The sequence below is a fragment of the Squalius cephalus genome, assembly GCF_949319135.1.
Source record: "Squalius cephalus genome assembly, chromosome: 22".
In the NCBI taxonomy this organism is placed as follows: domain Eukaryota; kingdom Metazoa; phylum Chordata; class Actinopteri; order Cypriniformes; family Leuciscidae; genus Squalius; species Squalius cephalus.
The window spans coordinates 2,176,423-2,186,794 of record NC_137143.1 but is presented as its reverse complement, the minus strand read 5'-3'; the positions used below and the strand labels follow the sequence as shown (position 1 = coordinate 2,186,794).

The 10,372-nt window shown below is 35.9% G+C and overlaps 1 protein-coding gene across 1 annotated transcript in view; it reads left to right on the top strand.

The window, feature by feature from the left end:
- Positions 1-888: 888 nt before the first annotated feature.
- LOC307150245 (cilia- and flagella-associated protein 337-like) overlaps positions 889-10,372 on the top strand; it is a 28,130-nt gene continuing 18,646 nt past the window's right edge. The window contains exons 1-13 of the mRNA XM_079857224.1: positions 889-930; positions 5,165-5,218; positions 5,312-5,395; positions 5,537-5,602; positions 6,076-6,306; positions 6,420-6,493; positions 6,792-6,884; positions 7,086-7,131; positions 7,216-7,262; positions 7,543-7,663; positions 8,991-9,060; positions 9,786-10,008; positions 10,171-10,276. Coding sequence (XP_079713350.1) covers positions 5,174-5,218; positions 5,312-5,395; positions 5,537-5,602; positions 6,076-6,306; positions 6,420-6,493; positions 6,792-6,884; positions 7,086-7,131; positions 7,216-7,262; positions 7,543-7,663; positions 8,991-9,060; positions 9,786-10,008; positions 10,171-10,276 — 1,206 coding nt within the window. The 5' untranslated portion in view covers positions 889-930; positions 5,165-5,173. The remainder of the gene's footprint in view (positions 931-5,164; positions 5,219-5,311; positions 5,396-5,536; positions 5,603-6,075; positions 6,307-6,419; positions 6,494-6,791; positions 6,885-7,085; positions 7,132-7,215; positions 7,263-7,542; positions 7,664-8,990; positions 9,061-9,785; positions 10,009-10,170; positions 10,277-10,372) is intronic.

Here is a 10,372-nt window from a genome sequence, read left to right as displayed (position 1 = left end):
CACACTGAAATGGCTCACGACAGTGTTTCTATGACTCTTTCAGGTTACACACTAAATGGATTACATGAACTCATAAGAGCAGAATAATACACTGACTCTAAATTAATGATTGAATCATCTGCAATTCAGTTAAATAAATAAGATAAGATCTAATAGCAACCTAATGTACACCAACATTTCATGATAATATTGTTAATTTTATATGGGAATGGTGTATATATATATATATATATATATTTTATTTTTTTTTATTTTTTTAACTATTAAATGCATATAAAATAAATGTATAAATGAAGAGTTCAGATGCAAAAGTGCCATCTGAAATTTTCTTCTAGAATGATCATTTTTATCAAGCTCATATATTTAAATTCAGTAATTTCACTTAAAAGGCAATGAAAATTACCTATTAATTGTCATTAAAGTGAAATTACTGAACTTATATATACGAGCTTGATAAAAATGATCATTCTAGAAGAAAATTTCAGAACTTTTGCATCTGAACTCTTCAAATACAATAAATAAAATATAAATAAATAAATGTGAAATAAGTGTTCTCATTGTTCACTGAAACTAAAACTATTAAAAATTGTTTTCGGGAACTAGCATAAAGCTGAAAAAAAAGCATGTAGTACAAATATAAATTTTACATTTCAAATCTTTTCAAAAATGATACTTTATTAATATACCTTTATTAATTATACCATAAACTTGGATGGACGCAAACAAAAATGTATAAAATAATTATATAATTTAATAATTATACCATTAGACGATGTTAATGAAAACGCTCTATGAGCTCAAGGTAAAAGTCAAAGGGTCACACTTGTGCAGCATCTGCTGCATTTCCCAACAATTATATTCTACCTAGATAGATTGAATGCAATGCCTAGATTGGGGCAACTTGCCCCAGCATCATCTCTCACTGGTCAGGTATGCAAATGAAAATGTTATAATGATAAATAAGGGAGTTGAGCAGCTGGATTGATGCACGTCGTAGATCCATAATATTGCATATATGAAATTAGAGTTTAATATAATGTTTACTATTTAATATATTAGGTTATATTTACTGTGTAACCCCGCCCCCTCCAGCACAGAGCCCGCCTTCATTTTGTTCTAATCTTGTTTTTGTTTTGCATTTTTTAAACTGATCTGCTCTAACCGACCAGTAAACCGACCACTGAATTCCGTTTTTACATCAACTTTAGGTATGTACAGAATATGTTTCTTTTCATATCTTTTGTCTGCTCTGAATCATATCATATTTAATTCTTCAAAAAGCTATTTATTATGTTCCAGGTTTTGATGTAGAAGTAACCAACCAAATTGTAACTGCTTTTAGCCAACCATCTTTCGATCTTAAAATCTAAAGGTGTCAGTGAAGGTCACTCTTCTCATACCAAAGCTTCATTAAATTTGCCAAAACCAAATCATTAACTTTCTGCAGGACAAAATCGTTGTCCTTTTTCAAAAATGACATTTTGATTCCCATTAATTCATTAGCTGGATGACCTTTGGATGGGCATGGTTAGTGACGTGCGGTGATGTCTTAAAGAGGCTAGGCACTGAGTTTATCCAGATTACCAGATTTATTGTTTGTTTAGGCTAATAATACGTAATGACACGTTACGCACAAACGCGGCATATCAAGAAATGTACAAATCAGGATATCGTGTACTCTCTCTCTCTCTCTCTCTCTCTCTCTCTCTCTCTCTCTCTCTCTCTCTCTCTCACACACACACACACACACGCGCACAGTGTCGGAATGCACCATTCTTAATCCTTAATTGTTGCACAGCGGCCAATTATTTTTGTCAGTCAGCAAAAGTAAAATCACACACTGCTCAATTGAATATGAAGGCAAATGGCTTGCATTAATTCAACCATTTATCAATTCAATATTAAGCCCAATATTAAGCTCAATATTTTTTGCCGTACATGTTGAAGAATACAGGATCGAAGGGCGCATGCGCAACATGGGTCTTTCGCTTGTCGTTAGTAAAACAGTAATGGACAGTAAAAGCACTGCTTATTCTACCATTTGTTTTTTATCTGATTATGCGTAACTGCTACATTTGTCATCATAACTTCTAAACAATTGGAATAACACACATATAAATCACAAGAATAAACAGTAAAAATACAAATACAAGTTTATTATTTAATAAAAAATTTTTTTTTTTTTTTTTAATTTTTAATTTTGGCAGGGTAGGCAGTGCCTAGTTTGCCTACCCAGAGCGCACGTCACTGGGCATGGGCAACCATTGCAGGGTAATCTGTCATCTGTCATTGACTGAAATGACACAGTGGACATGCATTATTTATTTCAACAGAGTGCTTGAACTTGCTCCCCAGAAAGCAAATAAATTTTTTTTTCCTTATCAAGCCCAAATTTGTTTGTGTTGGAGGTAATTTGCCATCTGACTGCACAGTGAAATAGGAATGAACGTTATAATCTGTATTTATCAGTAGGAGAGCAAATAACTACAAGTAGTAGGAACACCCCTAACTACATTTTTTAGTTGTGTAACGTTAACCGTAGCTCAGCTGTTTTCAGTGTTCATTTTGCTGTTTAATGCTGTCACCCTAATTGAAATCTTAATTGTTTTTGTGGCAGATGCAGTACTTATTATCAATTCCTAGGCCAGCCGGGAAGGCTAATTTACCTTGGGTTCCCTCTGCAATTTCCTATTGATTTTTAGTGCCGATTTTCAATTTGTGAGGAAATTGAGGTCTGTTGTTATTCTAGATTCTAAAGAGACTGTTGTATATCACAAAATACAGTCTCAAACATGAATTTAAAAAACTTAAGTTGCTAAAAAATTTGCAGAGATTTTTTTTATTTATAATTGCAGAGGAAACCCAAGGTAAATTAGCCTTATAAATAAAAAATACTAAAATCCTATTAACAATTGTAGAAGAAACCCCTATATCTTAGACTGGGTAAACCCAGCCGATCTGTCGACGATGTGATTTCGCCCTGGAGCTCAGGCTGGAAATCTGTACATTCTTCTATCCTGCTTCCGTTACAAATCTGCGGGGTAAAACGTGATAATTTAAGTTGAGAAAACTTAAATTCTTTAGGTGTTACCAATTGAAGTAATTTTTTTAAGTTGATCCAACTGTTCACTTTTTACAGTGCACCTGGCGCGCTATTGGTGGGTTTAAACCAATCCAGTTCCTTTTAACCTCTTGATGATGCTCAATGGCTTCTTTAGTTTAGCAAACAAAGTGCTCGAGTGTGTGTAAATACCACTCACTTTAATGTTTTTTGTTGTTTTTTGCACAACCTGCAAAACTCGCTGGATGCCATCGCTGCTTCTACAAACCCCTGACCAATGCTCCAAACCAACACGCTTGTTGACACGTTTCCTGCCTGGAGTTTTTCGCTGCAAAGTACGTCACCCGGATCGTTGCTCTGACTGGTTGAAGGACTATCCAGTTGCGTACAGAGTCATTTGAGCTCTGCCCGTTGATCACGCCTCTTGTGCAGAAGAAATACAGAGCAGACTCTCCAGACTAATGTTCAATCTTAAAAGACTGAGCTTGGTCTGGTGATAGCCAGACTACCTATATCTTATATCTTTCATCAATTCATCATATCATTCCTTTATTCATGGTAGATGGTTTGACTGATTTGACTGGCATGTAATCTATTGATTGTCTGCAGACTGATGAAGCATGTGGGTTTTTGATCCACAACAAAGTTTAAATGACATCATGTTGCAACGAATTTCAAGTGAATTTATTATTGTAAGGAGGAGCAGAATATGTCGAAATCCAGCAGCTGTTTCATTTTTTGATCATCCAACAAATGTCAAACAACACTTGTCGATTTATACTAGGGATGTCCCGATCCGATCACATGATCGGAAATCGGGCCCGATCACGTGTTTTCAGACTCGATCGGAATCGGACGTTACCTCCCGATCAGGACTCGGATATATATATTCTCATTATTTTTTAACACATCAATATTTATGCGGTGGCACAGAGTTACGCCGGTTTCACACTGAACGCGTTAGTAAGCAGCGCAGGAGCGGTGAGCAGGACACGTGCGTTTTGCTTTCACACTGGCAGCGTTTGTCACGCGCGGCTGAACCGCGGGTTGTGTAGGCTACAGACAGAGTACTCCATAATGGATAAGTTGGCATTGCTTTTTTTCGTTTTCAAATACATTTAAGAGAAAAGACTTGTCAAGAAGCTTATTTTATTAATAATTTCATTTATATAACTTTTGTTTCATCTTTGATTTTATTGTTATGGCAACAAGTTTGTTTTTGGACATTTGTTTTCTTTTTAAATTGCTGTTGGTCATTTGATTGACTGTTTAAAACACAATAGATATCATCAATGCACTTTTTGGATAAAACTGCGGTGTATTTTGGCCATGATCAATGTATTGTCACTTTAATTCAGCAAAAGCGGCGCAGCAAAAATAGACTCGGCGCCGAAACGATCGCGGCACTGCTGCTCTGCTCTACTACGCACTGCCGCGCCGCCTCTGCGCGCGGTGTGAATGCTCTAAAGCCTGGTTTAATCTGTTAACATGGGCGGCGAAAAAAAATACGCGCTGCACGCTCTGCTAACAGTGCAGTGTGAAACCGGCGTAAGAGTTAGGAGTGTAGTTCCTAAAAGCACATAAATGGCTTTGCAAACACTGTAGCACTTTTATTTTTGATTTGTTTACTTGCCTGCCGGGTATTTTCAGTTGAGGTGCTATTTGTTTATATATTAGACTTTTTTTATATTTACTGTTGCACTAAAGTCCAAAAGTGAAGAATTTATGTATTACTTGATTGTTCAAGCTGCCTCACAGAAGTGCTCTGTTTGTTAACAGAGTTGTTGAATGTTAAAATAAGGTGAATTAAATAAAAAATAAGGAACATCCTGGATCTGTTTTTTCGCTCTTCTTTATTCTTTTTTTATGTATTAAGTATCGGATCGGGACTCGGTATCGGCAGATACTCAAAATCAAATGACTCGGACTCGGACTCGAGGCCAAAAAAACCTGATCGGGACATCCCTAATTTATACTATGTTGAAATAGCATCCGTCACGGTGACTTTATGATGTTAATCTTTCTTACAAACCTCTCTGTAGAGACTTGCACATTTCTGTGAGATTTTTGCCTTTTTTAATTGATTTTTGCTGTCCAACATAGATTGAGAAGATGGTGTCCATTGATGATTTCAAGCACATTAAACTGGCCTATGATGTAAGTATTCAGAATGTGTAGATTATTTGGAAACCTAATTTAATTGATTAATTAGACACAATATGATTTTCCTAATTCTGTTCTCTTGAGCAGGACTTTGCAAAGGCTGGCATCCATAAGTTGGATTATTCAGAATTCAAATCTGTTGTGAAAAACTGCCCAGGTTTGAAAGGAGTTGTAAGTACTGGAAGAGAGGTTTATGTATTCAGTGACAGTATATCCTGTTGCTTGTGCATGTAAATGGATTAACGGAGAATTGATTTTACAATCTTCTCTCTCTCACTGTCTCCCCACCCATTACTTTTTGAAACGTCACAGAAAGAATCTCACATTCACCAGCTATTCATGAAGATCGATTACACTTGTGATGGCAAAATCGAATGGGTATGAATAATTCACTGCTTCCTCTTTACATCTCAAACTTGCTCTCTTAGATGAACTGACAGTTTGTTAAAGTCGAGTTTTTGCATATAAAAAACCTTCAAAATTTTCATTCAGTCTCATTCAGTAACTTTGAATGCACATATTTGTGCAGGAAATTGCTTGCAAACATTTTCAAATAGAAGTCATGATTGAAATTAAGTTTGCAAGTAAATCTATCCCTAATTTCCAAATGTTTTTTTGATATAAATGATATTGTTGTATTACGTAATGAATACGTATTATACTAATTTTATTATGTTATATATTGTATGTTTTCATAATATTATAATATGGATATCAAAATAATACAAAAATATGTGTATTTATTTACATGATTTGTGAATGAGACTCATAACCTTTACCATGAAATACTGAACACACTTCTATAACAAATTCTATTAAAGTTTATTTAAGTCTTACTCTCTTTCTTTTAGCATGAGTTCTGCTCATACATGTACCATGAACACAAAGCAGAGGAAGAGACTGCGCATCGCAGTAAAATGGCAGCTTTTATATTGCCGGCGGACATTAAGTCTCTAAAACATGGGGAGCCTGTTGTGAGAATCCACTTGCTTTCTAATGGAACCATTGTGACTCTAAGAGAAGATGGGGTTGTTAACTTCTGGACCCACAAGCTTTGTTTGAAGAGCGAGAAGAATTTGTTTGTGGGTTACATTTACATTTTATTTGTTTGCTTCTGTATTCCTGTTCCTGTTCTCCTCCATTTTTTTAATTAACCAATATTTAATTTGAATCATTTCTCTGTTTCTATATCCAGCCCAATCGAAAACGAAAATGGACTACTGATTTTGTGCCAATGCCAGAGTACAACAAACTGATCATTGGAACTGGGTAAACTGCTTTTAAAATACATTTATTTTTACATAACAGTCTTTATAATTAAGATTTTTCCCTATGGCATGCTGTTTCAAATGAAGGTGAAGTAGTCAATTATCCAAAGCATTTTCCATTTATTACAGTGATGATTCCCTTGGGGCGGCCTGGGGACTGCTCTGTTATTCTGTAGGCCTACATTGTAACTTTGTAGAGTTCTTGGGGGAAAAAAACAGTTTTATATATAAAACAGCCACATCTGATCTCTGCCTTTCCTCCAGTCAATCCAAACAACATATTTTCTCCCACTTTACAGATCCAGAGAGATCCAGTTTTATGAGCTTTCCTCTTTGGAGCCTTGCTGTCAGTTGAGTCGACTAGAAATGATTCCTTTATGCTTGGATTATTGGTGAGCAGACCTGTTCAATGTTTTCAAAAACAACTTAATTTGCTCTGCATTTACAAAGTAACATGATATTAGAAACAGATCAAATAAAATAATAAGGGTATGTTATGTTGGCTCTTGCATTTTTATTTTTGTGTATGCTCTTTTTTGATATGCCAATGTTTGCTTTTCTTGTAATTAAAAAATATACTCTGGTTTTGTTAGCTCTACTGGCCCAGATGAATGTATCATCGTATATGGCGATCGTCAGGTAAGTAAACGAAGGCAGTCCCACACATATGAAATTCATGAAATACAATGTGTTTAACTAATCACAAAGCTTTTGGCACTCTAGGGCTGTGTGAACATCCTGTTAATAACATCGTTCAGGGATAAACTGAGGTAAACAAGGTTTCTTAATAGTACACAGTTTTGTAAAATTACAATAGCATGTCATGCAGGCGTGTTCTAATTTTCATAAATGAATGAATAAATTAATTAGGAATTAGGAAACATTGATTCTGTTCTCTGGAGAGATGTGAAAGATAACTGGCATGTTAAGAATATTATATTACCTTGCTCACTGACACTGTGCATGATATCCATCTTATTTATATTTCCTTTTTATAGTATATTTTGTGCATGGTTTGTAAGCTTTTTTAAGAATGCATTTATGCCCTAGATTGTGGAAAAGATTGCCGCAGGTTGAGAACATTCCAAACATAAGCCTCGACCGTGCAGTTCAGTCTCCAGAAATTACATTTATTACATGGAAAGAAGTCCACCAAGACTGGGTGTCAAAGGTTAAAATTTTATTATTAGGGCCCGAGCACCGATGGTGAGAGGACCCTATTGTTTTTGCTCTATTTATTCTTCTTCTTCTTCTTCTTCTTCTTCTCCAAAGTGAATCGCTTTTTAGAGGGCCTAAACATGCTCGAAAACACATGAAACTTTGCACACGCTTCAGAAGTGAAATTCAGAAATTTACGCCACATTTTGCCCCGGCTCTACGTTTCACGCACAGGTATGAAATTTGGTACATACATGTAATGACCCAATACCTACAAAAAAGTCTCTTGGAGCATAGCCCTAAACACAACAGGAAGTGAGCTATTTTGAACTTCCTCCTAGATTTTGGGCATTTTTCGTAATTTCCTGATGTTGTACTTTAACAAACTCCTACTGATTTGATCTGATCCTCTTCAAATTTGGTGAGTGTAATCTGAAGGCCTTTGCGACGTTAAATTGCGAAGATCTTGAGTTTTCGTCGAAGGGTGTGCCCTCGGCGGCCTGTTCACCCAATTTCGGCCTTTTGGTGATATATGCATGATCAGATAAGTTCAATATTAATGTTGCTTGCAGTTCCGATGTTGCTAGGCAAGCACAGACAGCCTGCAGTAACTCAGGCATACGATGTCCAATCTGCCCCAAACTTCACATGTTTGATAAGAGTCCTGTCCTGAACACATGACCATGCTCATTATGGTTATAGCAATAGCGCCACCTGCTGGTAGTAGGAAGTGTGGCAAATACAAAACGTGCTCGAAAAATCATGAAACTTTGCACACGCTTCAGAAGTGGTGAAAATTTACGTGTGATGTGGTTTTCAAAATTGGGTGGGGCAAAATGGCTTACTTATTGCCCCTACATTTTGCCCCGGCTCGACGTTTCACGTACAGGTATGAAATTTGGTACATACATGTAAAGACCCAATACCTACAAAAAAGTCTCTTGGAGCGCAGCCCTAAACACAACAGGAAGTCAGCTATTTTTAACTTCCTCTCAGATTTTGGGCAGTTTTTGCCATTTCCTGATGTTGTACTTTAACAAACTTTAACTTTGTACTTTAACAAAGTTTTGATCTGATCCTCTTCAAATTTGGTGAGTGTAATCTTCAGGCATTTCCTAAAGGCGCCGGGTGGCGGTGGCAGGGGTGCGAGGGCCCTTTTCATCGCTGCTTGCAGCTTTAATTATTATTATTATTATTATTATTATTAATGTATGTATGTATATTTTCTTCTTCTCATCCTATGTTCCACATGAATATACATTGCAATCAATTGTAAAAAAAAATTTTACAAAAGAAAAAACAAGTGTCTAAAATGTAACAATATTTTATTATCAATTCAGGTGAAATATTCTCAAAGCTTACGTGCCATTGTATCCTCATCAAGGCATGAAGAATCTGCCCTTGTTATAGGTAACATTTAAAAATGACTTCTATTGGTTTACTTTTTGCAGTACGGTGGGATCATTTTGATTATTTTATTTTCTCTCATTTAATAGGATTATATGTCAGCCCAAAATCAAAAGGAAACATTAGAAATCATATTTTGCCTGAATAAAATTAAGCCTATTTTTAGACTATTCAGTTTTTGGTTTGTTTTTTTTTTTTACAGTTTTTTTTTACATTATTTCATGGCACTTAAGCACATTGTCTTCCTCATTATTGTATTACAGTAATGAGAATCAAAATTAAAAATGATGAGAAATATAAGCAAGGAATAAGATAATGAGAATAGGGGTCGAAATGGGCTTAGTTGAATGAAAATAATGTCACAGAGCAAAAAATCTTGCGTTCATTTTATTTATGCAAGATATAATTTAAGATAATTTTACTATTGATTTTAGGGTGAAATCTGACCTAAACCATTCATATAAACCCATGTGTAGAAAAAAGTGTGTCCTCCTTTCTCACTTCTTTCTCAGTGATGTGTGTTTAACATGGCAGAAGGACGAACATATCTACTCTGGCGTCTTGCATGTTTAATGCCAGATGAGAGATGTGTCAAAACTCTCCGGTTAAACTCATGTGACTAACACACCATGACTCAGAAAGAGGGGAAACGGGATCTGAATCTGTCAGCTGTTATCTGTTTGAGTGGATATGCACGTATGAAGGTTTGACAATCTGTTTTTAATTAGGATTCATTCATTCATCAACCGACATGCCAGAGCAGATGAGAGAGATGGCAGAAGTGAGCAAAAAGGGAAAGTCTACGAAAGTCACACAGAGGGCAACCGGCAAACAAACAATCCTCACCGTTCCTAAAGGAGTCATTACCTTTGATTTCTGTGAGAAGAGTGCACTTTTGGTCACCGGCGGGTTGGACAGGCTGTTGCGCATGTGGAATCCTCATGTGCCTAAGTACGCCTTATAGTATCTTCTTCATAAGTGGCATCTCTCTGATTTGAATTCTTTTGGAAAATTTCTTCTCTGATCTATATAGGTGTCAGAAAATATGAAATATACATAGATAATACTGTGTTCTCAAATACTGGCTAATAATTTTACATTTCGAAATGGCAGTAGACCAACGGGGATTTTGAAAGGCCACGATGCCCCTGTTTCCTACCTCTGTATCTGCTCAGAAGATGGGCACATTTACTCCGTCTCCACAGACAAGACTGCTAAGGTGAGGAATTGATTCATTACTTAAAATCCAAAGTCAAATATCAAAAAAGTGTGAAAAAACAAACATTAAACTAAGCTAAAGTTAAACTGAATGTTC